The following is a 17,838-nucleotide window of genomic DNA, read 5'->3' as shown; positions in this document are numbered from 1 at the left end:
AACGAAGAAGACATGTCCAAACCACATGCCAGTGAACAAAAAATGATACCTAAAATATTTTCGTTTGGGTATAAAAATTACGAGGTGGTCAACCCAAAACGGTTTGCAGTATGCAACACATGCGGTTCGAAAATTACTGATGGAGAGGCAACAACTTCCAACTTCGTCCGGCATTTGAAGTTGCACAAAGAACGGTAAGTTTTGAATGTAAGATAACGTTTATTGGCTAAGTAACGTGACTTTTATTTGCTGTGTAGTTAAATCAGTGAGGCTGTAAACTCACTGCTAACGTTATAACGTTATTGCAAACACGGGAATCTGTTGCAGTTCACTACCATATTCATACTTTTTGTTCAGTGATTTTTTTTAAGCAGGGTTACGTTAGTCAATATATCACACGTAACGTTAGACAGCGGTCAGCAGCACCGCGAATTTTAGCCACCTAAAAAAAGACAAAAATAGTAAAATAAAGGTCAGTTAAAATGTATACTATATTATGAATATGGGTACCGTTTTAGCTAGCTTTCTGACATACTGTTGGTTGTTTACCTCAGTGGTCCCCAACCACCGGGCCACAGCCCGGTACTGGTCCGTGGATCGATTGGTATCGGGCCGCACAAGAAATATTATTTTTTATTATTTTTTATTTTTTTAATTAAATCAACATAAAAAACACAAGATACACTTACAAGTAGTGCACCAACCCAAAAAACCTCTCTCCCCCCTTTTGTTTTGGGCATTGAACATGAAGACTCTTCCTTCACTGTTCCAAGTGGCCATGAGAGTCTTGGCAGTGCCTGCCTCCAGTGCTCCAGCGGAGCGAGTTTTCAGCCATAATGGCATCATACTACGCCCCCATCGTGCACAAATGACTGACAGACTCTTGGCTAATTTGGTCTTTTGCAAATGCAATGCAGCATAGGGCCCTGACATATAAAAAGTACAACTTTTTTGTTATGTTCACGTATATGTCATGTTTTTTCAATGTTAACACTTTTGTACAAATAAGTACATTTGCACTTTATTTTTCAATGTGTTTGTTCTGTAAAGGAATGAGTTAATGTTTAAAATGACTGGTTAATAGTGCTATTATAAAGTGCAATGTCAGCACAATTTTCTTTCCTGCAATTTAAAATGCACTTGTTTTAATAAATAAATACAGCGTTTGAAAAGCATACACAATCTGTGTTAATATATTAGTCTGTGGTTAAAAGGACTTGAAAGGACTCGAAACTCAAAATGCAGGACTTAGGACTTGACTTGAGACTTTCCAGTCTTGACTTTGGACTTGACTCGGGGCTTGCCTGTCTTGACTCGGGACTTGACTCGGACTTGAGGGCAAAGACTTGAGACTTACTTGTGACTTGCAAAACAATGACTTGGTCCCACCTCTGGTACTTACTACTTACATAGCAGCAGTGAGTACACATGTGTTCCTTTGTACTAATGACCTCTATCCAGGTAGCAGTAGTAAGTGCACATGTGTTCCTGTGTACCTACTACTACTACTACTATTACTACTACTGGGTAGGAGCAGAATGTACACATACTTTCCCACTACCTCTCCTGGGTAGCATTAGTAAGTACACATGTGTTTTTGTGTATTTACTACTTCTACTCCATAGAAGTAGAAAGTACACATGTGTGTCTCCTACTTCTACCAAGTAGGAGTAGTAAGTACACAAATGTTCCTGTTTACTTACTACTGACATAGCAGTAGTAAGTACACACATGTTCTTGTTTACCTACTGTATACGTTGTAGTTTTAAGTACACCTGTTCCTGTGTACAGTAGAAGTAGTAAGTACTTACTACTTACATATCAGCAGTGAGTACACACGTGTTCCTCTGTACTAATGACCTCTATCCAGGTAGCAGTAGTAAGTACACATGTGTTCCTGTGTAACTACTACTAGGTAGGAGTAGAAAGTACACATGCTTTTCCACCATTTTTGCTGGCTAGCAGTAGTAGGTGCATATGTGTTCCTGTGTACTTACTACTTCTACTGGTTTTAAGTAGAAAGTATACATGTGTACCTACTACTTCTACGTTGTAGGAGTAGTACTTACAGATATGTTCCTGTGTACTTACTACTTTTGCAGCAGTAGTAAGTACAGATGTATTCTTGTGTACCTACTGCATGCGTTGAAGTTTTAAGTACACATGTTCCCGTGGACTTAAAACACCTCATGGGTAAAAGTAGCAAGTACTTCCTACTTACATGGTAGTGGTGAGTACGCATGTGTTCCTGTGTACTTATTACTACTACTGGGTAGAACAAGGAGCACTGCGCAGGCTTTTGTGTATCATTCCAACGTGAATACTTCATTGTACACAAACCTGTCCTGCTACTAGCGGCCAACGTTCCCTCTCAGGTGCGCGCCTGTGCAATTGCGCACTGCTCAAGCGTCCTCTGCGCACGGCAAATCTATGCCACGCACAAAATCAAATAAAAAAATAAGCGCATAACAATTTTCGACACACGGACACGACAGAGAAAACTGTTTTTGTCATCATTGTTCAAATATTGTAACGTCTGTCGAGACGCTTTGAGGACATGAATTCCATCCATCACTTTACTGAGCAAAACTCTTTATTGTCGGCCATAAACACATTACCAAAACATTAGTAAAAAAATTGGTCATTTTCTGCAGTACAAACCAGACCAAAAGCAACTTTGTTATATCAACAGCAGCCGCTCGCTCTTTCTCACTTGCGCCAACACATGCACATATGGCACTTAGCCAGTGATGCGTTTACAGCCACACAAAAAGTCGGACAACTCCAACACCACACATAAAGTGTAATTCCAGGTCGTTACACTATGATTTACCAATCAAATGTATGCTTATTCTAGTGTCATTTATTAGGAATCTTAATTTATAAATATTAATCATGAAATGCTGTTAGTTACTAATAAAAATATATTTTTTACAAACAGGAAGTTGCAGTAATGTACACTTGATCCCCTGCTTACATCTCATTGTGCAACATGTGAATGTTTTAATGGGAACGAAATGCAATGTCTGAAAGGTGTACAAGTTATTTTCAAAGCAGGACCTCCACCCAGACAAACAATACAAGTACACATTTCATGAAAAACAATATTTGTTGTTATTGTCATTGTAAGTGGGCCTAAACACTTATATTAGAAAATAACCTCATGGAAATGACTGCTGTCATTTGATTATAATAATTAAGAGAATGTTGTCTGTCTATCTGTGTTGGCCCTGCGATGAGGTGGGGACTTCCGCCCGAATGCAGCTGAGATAGGCTCCAGCGACCCCGAAAGGGACATTGGGCGATTGAACCTGTTATTTAGTCAGGTTTGGGACAGGTGTGCTGCTGGTGTAGCCACAGTGTGCACGTCTGATGTTGCTCACATGGGCTCCAGTGAATGCTCAGGGAGTTTTTGCGTTTGCTCACACACATGAAAAGTTAGAGGGAACGTTGCTCGCGGCTCCCCTGCAACAATGTCCTAAAGGTTTAGAGCAGAACAGTATCACCTTTAAGTCACGATAATAAATAACAACACATTTTCCAGTGAATCCTGGATTTTCATTCATTTCTCTGTGTATATATAACGCATCACATTCAGACATCGTCGATCTTGGCAGAGGTGGCCTCCCCTGCTTACATCTCATTGTGCAACATGTGAATGTTTTAATGGGAACAAAATGCAATGTCTGAAAGGGGTACAAGTTATTTCCAAAGCAGGGCCTCCACCCAGACAAACAATACAAGTACACAGTGCATGAAAAACAATATTTTTTGTTATTGTCATTGTAAGTGGGCCTAAACACTTATATTAGAAAATAACCTCATGGAAATGACTGCTGTCATTTGATTATAATGATAAGAGAATGTTGTCTGTCTATCTGTGTTGGCCCATATACTCCCGAGTCCCAGCTGGGCTGTGCATGCATTGTGTCGTGCCACGTAACCCCCCCCCCCCCCCCCCCCGCACCCCAATCCTCCTCATTACAGGCAGGACTGTTGACCTTTTGCTTGTGGTTCATGTTTAAGAGCAGATGTGTTGGCTCTGCAGGGCTTAATGGAGAGTTGCAGTACATGCTATCAGCTGTCGAGGGTTATCAGTCATTCCCCCCGCTGGCAGGTCTGAATGTGACACCCGGGGGCCGCAACGGGGTCCCTCGCAAAGTAAAGTCTGCGCTCGGGAAAAGACTCAAATCAAAGAAGGAGATGACGTCACCGCCTTGTAGGACGCCGGGGTGACCTTGGGAAGCGGTCTCAAGTGTCGCCGCGGCAACTTAGCCCCCCGACGGACACGCGCGTCCTGGCGAAAACCAACAAAGGGATACGCGGTGTATGTACATATTCAACTTCTGTATGTTCAAGGGTGTACCCTGGCGCCCGTTTTAAGAATCAATCTTTATTAAAAAGGATAAGACTGAAGAATTGATTTAATGAATGCGGCCTCATGTCCGGCGGCCACGTGTAATCCGCGGAGAATCGTAGAGCACGAGCTCGGGGGGGAGACAAAAAAAATGTTGGTGGAAGGCTGGTGGAGTGGCCTGTGATGATAGTCTCCATATAATCCCCTAATTCCTTGTTTAATTAAACTCTGGAGCTGGCCTTGAGACGCTGCCAGCTCTGTTGCTCTTTTGTTCTCACAGTTGTTATTCGGAGGCTACGTTTGAGTATTCTTTTGTCCACTCGTGTCGAAAGATGCTGCTCAAGTGAGCTGGAAACGGAAACGATGACTTAAGCGCGAGAGCGGAAGTGGCCAGGTGATCAGGGGTGTGACAGTCCGCCATAATCAGGGTTCGGTATGTCCCTCGGTCTTAAGATCACTGTTTGGGTATAATGAGATGCTTGGTTTGAATTATTTGTTTAATATTATAAAACTGCAAGCAGATAATGCTCCATTAATTCTCCAGTAAAAAAAATAAATAATATGAAATAGAGATGTCCGATAATATCGGCCGATAAATGCTTTAAAATGTAATATCGGAAATTATCAGTATCGTTTTTTTTATTATCAGTATCATTTTTTTAAATTCTATTTCTTTATTTATTAAATCAACATAAAAAACACAAGATACACTTACAATTAGTGCACCAACCCAAAAAACCTCCCTCCCCCATTTACACTCATTCACACTCATTCACACAAAAGGGTTGTTTCTTTCTGTTATTAATATTCTGGTTCCTACATTATATATCAATATATATCAATACAGTCTGCAAGGGATACAGTCCGTAAGCACACATGATTGTGCGTGCTGCTGGTCCACTAATAGTACTAACCTTTAACAGTTAATCTTACACATTTTCATTATTTACTAGTTTCTATGTAACTGTTTTTATATTGTTGTACTTTCTTTTTTATTCAAGAAAATGTTTTTAATTTATTTATCTTATTTTATTAAATTTTAAAAAAAGTACCTTATCTTCACCATACCTGGTTGTCCAAATTAGGCATAATAATGTGTTAATTCCAAGACTGCATATATCGGTTGATATCGGTATCGGTTGGTATCGGTAATTAAAGAGTTGGACAATATCAATTGGAATCGGCAAAAAGCCATTATCGGACATCCCTAGTTCTTTTGTTTGCTTTTTAATGTACGAGTGTCTTACTGTATATGGAAAAAAACAGTACCAAAGTTAATTTTACGGTAAAAAAAACTCAGTCGGCGGAATTTAACCGTAAATTCTATTGTCGATTTTACAGTCTACAACAATCACGGCACGATAACTTAGAAATAAAGACAACTTCAGATTGTTTTCTTTGTTCAGAAATAGAACAAGCACATTCTGAAAATGTCGTTGGTTTTTTTTTTTTTTTACACTTACATGTTGCGGTTAATAGTATTCTATCTTTATTTGTCGTTCTTTATACTTTTTGAATAAATTATGTGATAATGTTACTACTTATAATATTACTAGTTTCTATGTAACTGTTTTTATATTGTTTTACTTTCTTTTTTATTCAAAAAAATGTTTTTAATTTATTTATCTTATTTTATTTTTTTTTTTTTTTTTAAAAGGACCTTATCTTCACCATACCTGGTTGTCCAAATTAGGCATAATAATGTGTTAATTCCACGACTGTATATATCGGTATCGGTTGATATCGGTATCGGTAATTAAAGAGTTGGACAATATCGGAATATCGGATATCGGCAAAAAGCCATTATCGGACATCCCTAATATGAAATCATATTTAATAGACAATGCAGACAAGTGCAACGGTACCAGTTTGAACAGTGTTGCGCTTTTGTGTGTGAGTTTTAGTGTAGTTTACTGTGTTTTATTTACAGGGAAGGAAAGTTCCTTTTTGACCAACTCATCAACATCTCCACTGAATGTTGTTTTCGTCTTTTTACGTATTTTACCGGGAAGGTCAAGTCCTCCCAAAAGAGAAGTTTCGAGTTTGTTTTTTTTTGCCCTTGCACAATATTGCTAGCCAAGACTAGAAAGATTGGTCCGCACTGTATTTGTTGATGGAAATTATGGACAGGTACATTTTCTGTCCTTCATTTAATGTGTAACGTGTGTAGAAATGGGTACCTTTTGCATTTGAATCGATACGGTACCAATTCCCAGTACCTGGGAATTGATACTGGTACTCAATGGTACCGATTATCAGATACATGAAGTTTATGGTTTTTTTCAAATGAACGCACTAATTACTTCCTCTAAAAATTAATTACATTTATTAAAGAGTAATTGTATTTGTAATTTGATTACTCTTTGGCAAAGTAATGAGTAACCACAATTAATAAAATTTTAGTCATTTTGAGCAAGCTCTAGAGCCGCGGGCTCTTTAGCGCCGCCTTAGTGGCTCTCTGGAGCTTTTTCAAAAATGTATGAAAAATTGTTTTAATATGGTTTCCGTAGAAGGACAAACATGACGCAAACCTCCCTAATTGTTATAAAGCACACTGTTTATATTAAACATGCCTCACTGATTCGAGTATTTGGCGAGCGACGTTTTGTCCTACTAATTTTGGCGGTCCTTGAACTCACGGTAGTTTGTTTACATATATAACTTTCTCCGACTTTCTAGGACGTGTTTTATGCCACTTCTTTTTCTGTCTCATTTTGTCCACCAAACTTTTAACGTTGTGCATGAATGCACAAAGGTGAGTTTTGTTGATGTTATTGACTTGTGTGGAGTGCTAATCAGACATATTTGGTCACTGCATGACTGCAAGCTAATCGATGCTAACATGCTATTTAGGCTAGCTATATGTACATATTGCATCATTATGCCTCGTTTGTAGGTATATTTGAGGTCATTTAGTTTCCTTTAAGTCATCTTAATTCAATTTATATCTCATGACACACTATCTGTATGTAATATGGCTTTTAATTTTTTGCGGCTCCGGACAGATTTGTTTTTGTATTTTTGGTCCAATATGGCTCTTTCAACATTTTGGGTTGCCGACCCCTGGCATAGTGTGTTACCCAGTCAAGGAGTAGTCTTTGCCAATAAGTTGTGTTTAAAGTTTTAATGTTTAAAGTATTGTAGTTATTACACATTTGCTGTTTGATTGTAACGTGCATCCTAATTGAAGTTTTATGGGTCTCATTTGCAAGTATTACATAGACTTTGCATGCAAATGCAATTACAAGACGTTTGATGGCAGTAGTGTATAGACCATGGCGTGTTATCCAGTCAAGGAGTAGTCTTTGCCATTAAGTTGAATGTAGTCTTATGTTACGCCCTAAAAAGTGTTAATATTTAAAGTATTGCTCTTTTTACACACTTGCTGTTTGATTATAACGTGCATCCTAATTGAAGTTTTATGCGTCTCATTTGCAAGTATTACATACAGACTTTGCATGCAATAGCAATTACAAGATGTTAGATGGCAGTAGTGCATAGACTATGGTGTGTTACCCAGTCAGGGAGTAGTCTTTGCCATTAAGTTGAATGTCGTCTTATGTTACGCCCTAACAAGTGTTAATATTTAAAGTGTTGTACTTATTAAACACTTACTGTTTGATTGTATTGTGCATCCTAATTGAAGTATTATGGGTCTCATTTGCAAGTATTACATGCAGACTTTGCATGCAATAGCAATTACAAGATGTTAGAAGGCAGTAGTGCATAGATTATGGTGTGTTACCCAGTCAGGGAGTAGTCTTTGCCATTAAGTTGAATGTAGTCTTATGTTACACCCTAACAAGTGTTAATATTTAAAGTATTTTACTTATTACACACTTGCTGTTTGATTGTAACGTGCATCCTAATTGAAGTTTTATGGGTCTCATTTGCAAGTATTACATATAGACTTTGCATGCAATAGCAATTACAAGATGTTAGAAGGCAGTAGTGCATAGACTATGGTGTGTTACCCAGTCAGGGAGTAGTCTTTGCCATTAAGTTGAATGTAGTCTTATGTTATGACCGAACAAGTGTAAATATTAAAAGTATTGTACTGTTTGATTGTAACGTGCGTCCTAATTGAAATTTTTGTTACCAAATTTGGAGGTGTTAAAATCGGCATGTGTTATCACCAATGCTAATCAGTTGCAGCGCATTTTTAGCGCAAGTGTAGACTGACTGTACGTTCGAACATTTTCTATCAGGAATACTTACTTTGTTAGCATGGAAAATAGCAACATTACTTAGATGCAGTCTGACAAAGTCTGCTCTCAGTGTTTGTTTTCCCGAAAAGTCGGCAACCGTGCTATCCAAGTATGGCACCGTTTGATTTTACGTTAATCCGTACTCGGTGGTACCAACTAAATTGGGTCGGTGCTCATAAAAGTACCGAATTTGGTAGCCATCCCTAAACGTGTGAATGCCGCCGAGCGTTCCAGGACAAAAAAATGTGATTACAAATCCATGTACTGTGACACTACTATACTGTAGGTCACCATTCTTCTGCTTTTTAAACATTTTTTTTATTGAAGCCGAGCGGTGTCAGAAGCGGGATTCTGGTGGCCCTTCTTCCACATCGTCCCTTTCTTCTCCCTCTCCCACACTTTTCTGGACTGCGCATGATGCAATCCAACAGGGCCCGCGGCAACGCTGGCACATCACCGCCGCCTTGTCAGTGTCTCAATGAGGAAATTATGAAAATAAGAATTTTGTGACATGAAATGAAAGGGGGCCATGCAGTCTGAATAGACGTGCAGAGGTGGTGAAAATGATGCAATTTTCTAAATGCAGTTATAATGGTAATGTTGCAATGGTAGCGCTGTCAAAAAATTCCCCTGTCGGCCCGGATTGTGCAGCTTTGTGCCGTATCTATGTTCCTCGAGCGGAAACTCAGCTTAGTCGAATGCCTCAAAAGTGGTGTAAAATGTGTTCTAATTCACTTAATGACAGCAGACGCAAACACAAGGAGGGCTGAATGGCTTTGCTGCGATATTATGCTACACACACTGCGGCTGTGTGTTTTGTGTTGTGTTTAAGCGGCATGCCCTGGGCCAACCAGAGGCGAGGAGCAGCAAGGTGGCCTGTGCAGATTAACCCGACTACCCCCGTTCTCTCTCTGGAGCGCTTAACTTCCTCCCTCAGAGGCAGGATTGTGCATTAGGGCCTCTTCTACTGTATATCGAAAAATATCCACAGATTAAGATAATATTCTTAGAGCTGTCGTTCGGAATAATGCAAGAATAATGCAACAAAATAAAACGATCGCACTGATTGGCCCCCTTCTTGGCCCCTCAGGTAGCCGCACGGACGACGGTTCCGACGTGGATTCGGAGCCCGACTTGCCGCTGAAGAGGAAGCAGAGGCGCAGTCGCACCACCTTCACCGCCGAGCAGCTGGAGGAGCTGGAGAAGGCTTTCGAGAGGACACATTACCCCGACATCTACACCCGGGAGGAGCTGGCTCAGAGGACCAAGCTCACGGAGGCCAGAGTGCAGGTAGAGTCCTACCAATGGCGTCTATACCACTCTCAGTTGTTGTTTGCTGTCATTTTTGATTTCTTGAAGAGTACCGTATTTTTTTCCAGACTATTAGCTTTGAACCCTGCGGCTTGTACAACAGTGCAGCTAATCTGTGGATTTCCCTTTGCTAACGGCGAGTTAAAGCAAAGAATACAAACTAAAATGATCCGCTTTAAGAAACTGTTCAAACTCAAAATGTTTGCAAAGTACAAGGGCGAAGAATCCTGTTAAACATCCTAAACTAATATTATTCATCTCCTTAAAGATGAATTAAGTCGTCAATTACTTTTCTGTTTTGTCTGATCAGCCCTTTTACTGCCATACTACAGGCACCGTTTGGACACTATTAAGGTTTATAAATAAACATTTACATAATCTCTCTATGTAAATATCTAATTTCACAACGTATATCTGTGGCTTATAGTACGTTCTGGCTAATACATGAAAAGTCATTTTTTTCTTCTAAAGTTTAGTGGATGCGGTTTATACAAAGGTGCGGCTAGTCTGTGGATTTTCCTCTGCTAACGGCGAGTTGAAGCAAAGAATACAAACAATGTACTCCACTATAAGAAACTTTTCAAACTCAAAATGTTGACAAAGTACAAGGACGAAAAATCCTGTTTAACATCTTAAACTAATCTTATTCATCTCATTAAAGATGAATTAAGGCATCAATGACTTTTCTGTTTTGTTCGATCATCCGTTTTACTGCCGTACCACAGGCACCGTTTGGAAACAATTAAGGTATATAAGTAAACATTTACAAAATCTCTCTCTATATATATACATCTAATTTCACAACGTATATCTGCAGCTTATAGTCCGGTGCGGCTAATATATGAAACGTCATTTTTTTCTTCTAATGTTTAGTGGATGCGGTTTATACAAAGGTGTGGCTAATCTGTCGATTTTCCTTTGCTAACGGCGAGTTAAAGCAAAGAATACAAACTAAAATGATCCGCTTTAAGAAACTGTTCAAACTCAAAATGTTTGCAAAGTACAAGGACGAAAAATCCTGTTAAACATCCTAAACTAATCTTATTCATCTCATTAAAGATGAATTAAGGCATCAATGACTTTTCTGTTTTGTCTGATCAGCCGTTTTACTGCCGTGCTACAGGCACCGTTTGGACACTATTAAGGTTTATAAATAAACATTTACATAATCTCTCTATATAAATATCTAATTTCACAACGTATATCTGTGGCTTATAGTACGGTGTGGCTAATATATGAAAAGTCATTTTTTTCTTCTAGAGTTTAGTGGATGCGGTTTATACAAAAGTGCAGCTAATCTGTGGATTTCCCTTTGCTAACGGCGAGTTAAAGCAAAGAATACAAACTAAAATGATCCGCTTTAAGAAACTGTTCAAACTCAAAATGTTTGCAAAGTAAAAGGGCGAAGAATCCTGTTAAACATCCTAAACTAATCTTATTCATCTCATTAAAGATGAATTAAGGCATCAATGACTTTTCTGTTTTGTCTGATCAGCCGTTTTACTGCCGTGCTACATGCACCGTTTGGACACTATTAAGGTTTATAAATAAACATTTACATAATCTCTCTATATAAATATCTAATTTCACAACGTATATCTGCTGCTTATAGTCCGGTGCGACTAATATATGAAAAGTCATTTTTTTCTTCTAGAGTTTAGTGGATGCGGTTTATACAAAAGTGTGGCTGATCTGTCGATTTTCCTTTGCTAACGGCGAGTTAAAGCAAAGAATACAAACTAAAATGATCCGCTTTAAGAAACTGTTCAAACTCAAAATGTTTGTAAAGTACAAGGGCGAAGAATCCTGTTAAACATCCTAAACTAATCTTATTCATCTCATTAAAGATGAATTAAGGCATCAATGACTTTTCTGTTTTGTCTGATCAGCCGTTTTGCTGCCATGCTACAGACACTGTTTGTAAAAAAAATTAAGGTACATAAATAAACATTTACAAAATCTTTCTATCTAAATATCTCATTTCACAATGTATATCTGCTGCTTATAGTCCGGTGCGACTAATATATGAAAAGTCATTTTATTCTTCTAAAGTTTTGTGGGTGCGGTTTATACAAAGGTGTAGCTAATCTGTGGATTTTCCTTTGCTAATGGCGAGTTGAAGCAAAGAATACAAACAATGTACTCCACTTTAAGAAACTGTTCAAACCCAAAATGTTTACAAAGTACAAGGGTGAAGAATCCTGTTAAACATCCTAAATTAATCTTATTCAACTCATTAAAGATGAATTAAGGCATCAATGACTTTTCTGTTTTGTTCGATCAGCCGTTTTACTGCCGTGCTATAGGCACCGTTTGGACACTCTTAAGGTTTATAAATAAACATTTACATAATCTCTCTATATAAATATCTAATTTCACAACGTATATCTGTGGCTTATAGTACGGTCTGGCTAATATATGAAAAGTTTTTTTTTTCTTCTAAAGTTTTGTGGGTGCGGTTTATACAAAGGTGTAGCTAATCTGTGGATTTTCCTTTGCTAACAGCGAGTTGAAGCAAAGAATACAAACTAAAATGATCCACTTTAAGAAACTGTTCAAACTCAAAATGTTTACAAAGTACAAGGGCGAAAAATCCTGTTAAACATCCTAAACTAATCTTATTCATCTCACTAAAGATGAATTAAGGCATCAATGACTTTTCTGTTTTGTTCGATCAGCCGTTTTACTGCCGTGCAACAGGCACCGTTTGTAAAAAAAAATAAGGTACATAAATAAACATTTACAAAATCTTTCTATCTAAATATCTCATTTCACAATGTATATCTGCGGCTTATAGTCCGGTGCGGCTAATATATGAAAAGTCTTTTTTTTCTTCTAAAGTTTTGTGGGTGCGGTTTATACAAAGGTGCAGCTAATCTGTGGATTTTCCTTTGCTAACGGCGAGTTAAAGCAAATAATACAAACAATGTACTCCACTTTAAGAAACTGTTCAAACTCAAAATGTTTACAAAGTACCGGTACAATGACGAAGAATCCTGTTAAACATCCTAAACTAATCTTATTCATCTCATTAAAGATGAATTAAGGCATCAATGACTTTTCTGTTTTGTTTGATCAGCCGTTTTACTGCCGTACCACAGGCACCGTTTGGAAACAATTAAAGTACATAAATAAACATTTACAAAATCTTTCATTTCACAACCTATACCTGCAGCTTATAGTCCGGTGCGACTAATATATGAAAATTTATTTTTTTTCTTCTAGGATGCAGCTTATACAAAAGTGCGGCTGATATGTGGATTTTCCTTTGCTAACGGCGTGTTAAAGCAAAGAATACAAACTAAACTGATCCGCTTTAAGAAACTGCTCAAACTCAAAATGTTTACAAAGTACAATGACGAAGAATCCTGTTAAACATCCTAAACTAATATTATTCATCTCATTAAAGATGAATTAAGGAATCAATGAATTTTCTGTTTTGTTCGATCAGCCGTTTTACTGCCGTGCTACAGGCACCATTTGGAAAAAAAATTAAGGTACATAAATAAACATTTGCAAAATATTTCTATCTAAATATCTGCGGCTTATATATATATATATATATATATATATATATATATATATATACATATATATATATATATATATATATATATATATATATATATATATATACATATATATATATATATATATATATATATATATATATATATATATATATATATATATATATATATTTTTTTTTTTTTTTTTTTTTTTTTTCTTCCAAAGGTTAGGGGATGCGGTTTATAGTCCGGAAAATACGGTACTTTTTTCTTCTTTTTTTTTACCGAGGAAGAAACAGGTTGCTTTATGGTCAAATGAGCATGGATATTGCTTTGAGTACGGCCTCATTGTCAGTAGCTGCAGTATGAATGTGTGTAGAGATGATATTCATACTGCTTAAAGTGTTTTTTAAAGAAAGTTCCCATGCTGACAGGCGGTGTAGCATGTTGTAGCTGTCTCTCTGCCTGGGTGCCATGCAGCTGTGTGTCAGAGCCAGGGAAAATATTTACAGTAGAGTTATGGCGGCAGCTGTTCTCCCAAACTTTAGTAGGGGGTGGAAGGTGAAAACGAAGAAATAAAAAAAAAAAAAAAAGGAGAGGAGAGAAAGGCAACGCATTCCTGCTGGGTTTCTCATTCCGGCCCCTTGGCCCGGGATCTCATCCCATGGCTTTCAAGCTCGCCGCTGCTTGTAAAACCTTCCACATATCACACGGCCTTCCTCATCCTCTCCTGGGACCCTCGTGCCCCGACAACATTAATCAATCAGCCACCGGTTGAGTGGTGGGAGTGTGGGGCTGCCCCTCTCCTCTTACCGCGGTCATTCACACTCGGTCTGAACCCCGGGTAGTGCACAGCGCCCGCTAAGTGTTGGTCGCCTGGACTAACTGCTTGCACACATGTCTTTGTCCATCTCACAATTCTTATTTCATGAGGCACCGCGCTGCCGTGGTTGGTTTCGACGTGCGAGTCACGCAGTACATGTGCAGGAAGCAGCTGCTCCAATGCAGATCATTCATCTGCAAACCCCCGGAAAAACTCACTGACAACGTTTGCTTTCAAAAACCCTTTTTAAGCAGGAACCTGTTGAAATACTTACAAATCCACTTTCCCAACATGGGAAATGAATTCAACACAATCCGTTCCAGGAGGTTGTTCTATACCAGGGGCGCCAAACGTACGGCCCGCAAGATCAGTTTGCTAAATATAAAAACGCCGGCATTTATTTAACCCTTGTGTAATGTTCATATTGTTGTTACTCAAACAGATGTTTACCTTATCCCAATAAACATCTGTTCAGTATGTTAACATAAAAGTGTTTGATTGTGAGGCGTTAAAAGCCACAAAATGCAACGGGTCCGTCAGACCAACAAACGCTGGCTGAGTAACAACAATATGAACGTTGCACGGAAAATTTCTCTGCCAGTTTCTGCATCCCACAGGGATTTTCCTTTTGTGTTTCTGCCCAAGGTTGCAACATTGTTTGTCAACACTGTCTGCTCTCATTTTCTCGCACATTTGACCCTTGTCATGTCTGTGTGATCATGTTTTGTTTTAGTCATGTTCGGTTTTGTTTTTGGACTCTTTGTGCACTTTTGTTTTGTCACCATAGCGACCCATTAGTTTTCACCTGTCATGCCACGCACCTGTTTCACGTTTTGAGTCACGCACCTGTTTTCACTGATCATGTCACTGCTATTTAAGCCTGTCTTGTTTCTGTTGTTCGTCCTGGTGACATTATCTTATCTATCCTTTCATACCATGCTACTTCTGACACCCCTGCTACCTCTGTTTGTTTCATGCTACCATAGTTCCATGCCAAGTAAGTTTTTGTTTATTGTTCATAGTTTCTGCCTTTGTGCAAGTTTTGGTTTCATTAGTCAAGTTTGTTCTCCGCCATTGTGCGCGCCTTTTGTTTGCTTCTTTTGTTGTAGTTTGTTAGTGTTATAAATAAATCATGTACTTACATTCACGCCTTGCCCGCACCAACTTTCCTTTGCATTCCGGGAAAACAAACTCCAAGGTCCATGTTTTGACAACCCTCTGATGTTCTGTGTACATACAGTCTGTCCTCTTCCTGTCTAGGCCTGCCGTGTGTGTGTGTGTGTGTGTATGTGTGTGTGTGTGTGTGTGTGTGTGTGTGTGTGTGTGTGTGTGAGTGTGTGTGTGTGTGTGTGTGTGTGTGTGTGTGTGTGTGTGTGTGTGTGTGTGTGTGTGTGTGTGTGTGTGTGTGTGTGTGTGTGTTTACACACAACATCAATTTCCACACTTCTATTAGCCCCGGGTCCAGTGGACCCGAACATCCTATATGTAATAGAAATGTGTAAGGGGGGGTTGTATGGTGTGTGTGGTCATTAAATATGTAGTCGGATATATGTTCTTCACAGAAAATGAGCCAAAGTCAGTGAGTCTCAGTTTGAAAAATTAATGAATTGTATCATTTTTCTTTTAATAAAAAATGAAAACGGGTCCCACAGACCCGAAAACCACACCACACATCACACTGTTTAAAGATGACATGTCAGCTGACTTTAAGCACCTTTGGATTGGCTGGCCTTACTCCAATTAGGGCAGGTGAGAGCAATCAGCTGCTCCTCTTGTGGCTGGCTGCAGATGGCGGCAGTATCGTATTTCATTGTAAAGTATCCACTCAACGAATAAAATACGAAACGGTTAGATACAAAGACTTAAGTCAACTTAACCATCACCTTTGTAGTTAAGAGTTCAATGTAGCGCTTGTAATTGGTTGAATACATGATGTGCACCCTGAACTCCATTGTAAAAATGTCTGTTTCTACATTTGTTCTTCGTTTTATTTTATCTGCTATGTTTACATTGGTTAACATAGCCAATATATAGTTAACTGCTGGACTCTAGAAAGAGGTTCTGCAGCCTCTGTAGCAGAACCTTCAGGTTCTGTAACAGCTTCTTGTCTCAGGCCATAAGACTCTTGAACGCATCATAATGATCCTCTCAATTCCCCTCAAAAACGGATGAACTGGCTGGAATATATAGACAATATAACATACATCCATAAACCTGGATGCATATGCAAAAGTGCAATATATTTATCTGTACAGTAATCTACTTATTTATATCTGCACCTTATTGCTCTTTTATCCTGCACTACAACGAGCTAATGCAACAAAATTGTGTTCTTATCTGTACTGTAAAGTAAAAATTTGAATGACAATATAAGGAAGTCTAAGTCTAAGTTAAGTTTGTAGTTATCTTACCTTGATTTTAGCTATGGTGTCACTTTGATACTTGTTTAGTTTGTATTATGATTGTAATATTTGAGTTTGATGAGCATTCCTCAACTTTCTCAGTCTTTTTGCCACTTGTGCCAGATTTTTTGAAACATGTTGAAGGCATCAAATTCCGAATGAGCTGACATTTGCAAAAAATAACAGTTTTCCAGTTTGAATGTTAAAAATCTTGTCTTTGCAGTCTATTCAATTGAATATAAGTTGAAAGGGATTTGCAAATCATTGTATTCTGTTTTTATTTACGATTTACACAACGTGCCAACTTCACTGGTTTTGAGTTTTGTAGTTTTACTTGCAAAAAACAATGTGAAATACATATAAATGATTACTAAATGAACATGTAACATTACTTTAACTTTTAATGGAGGGCTGTTATGAGGTCTCTATTAAATTCAATAGCGTTTCTCACCTTATTTATCAACACTTCAGTCCAGCACTCACAACTTTCTTTGGCCCCATGGTGGCTTATTTTGCAGTCACAATAACAAAAAGCATACTTTTACTTTGTTTAAGCAATTTGGGATGAATGATACTCGAGCAAGTGGTACAATACGAAATGATATGATGGAGTGGAGTGGCTCAGTGTGCAAAGTGGCTGTCCTGGAACTTCAGAGTTCCTGGTTTGATTCCAGCATCTGCCATTCTAGTCGCTGCCGCTTGAATGTATGGGTTTCCCAATGGAAAGCGCTCTGGGACAATTGTTAAAAAAAAACACCAAATAAAAATAAAATGATTAATGCGAGACCATATACAACCAGGGCAACATTTTCAAAACCCGAATCACACAAAATATATTAAATTAGATGGTAGATTTGAAAACTGCAAAGTTAAAAAAAAAAATTTTATATTTTATTACAGATATGCCTTCATGCAAATGCAAAAGGAAGAGATGCAACTTAAGCAGTACTCACGTTTTTATAGTGATATTAACAATAAGATCTACCAAACCTTGGCTTTGAATGAATGCCACTTGTTGTGATGTTCTGGTTTTGTAGTTGTCATTACTATTTTCCTTATTATTAACACCTCTATGAAACATCGCAAAATACATATGTAAATATTTAACTGAAAAAAAAGGCTTTTATTTTTTTAAATTTTTCTCTACTGTCAAGCAGATCAATTTTCATCTTCTAATAATAGCTAACTTCCCTAAAAACACATAATGGTCCACAAATGTGTAATACTT

General features: G+C 38.1%; 1 protein-coding gene across 9 annotated transcripts in view; it reads left to right on the top strand.

Moving 5' to 3' along the window:
- pax7a (paired box 7a) overlaps nt 1-17,838 on the top strand; it is a 175,982-nt gene that overhangs the window by 70,860 nt on the left and 87,284 nt on the right. For all 9 annotated transcript variants that reach the window (XM_061938895.2, XM_061938879.2, XM_061938934.2 and 6 more), the window contains one exon: nt 9,656-9,855. In XM_061938895.2, coding sequence (XP_061794879.1) covers nt 9,656-9,855 — 200 coding nt within the window. The remainder of the gene's footprint in view (nt 1-9,655; nt 9,856-17,838) is intronic.

This window comes from Nerophis lumbriciformis, linkage group LG03 (assembly GCF_033978685.3).
Source record: "Nerophis lumbriciformis linkage group LG03, RoL_Nlum_v2.1, whole genome shotgun sequence".
Taxonomy (NCBI): domain Eukaryota; kingdom Metazoa; phylum Chordata; class Actinopteri; order Syngnathiformes; family Syngnathidae; genus Nerophis; species Nerophis lumbriciformis.
The sequence above is the reverse complement of the archived record's forward strand: the minus strand, read 5'-3'. Positions and strand labels throughout refer to the sequence as shown.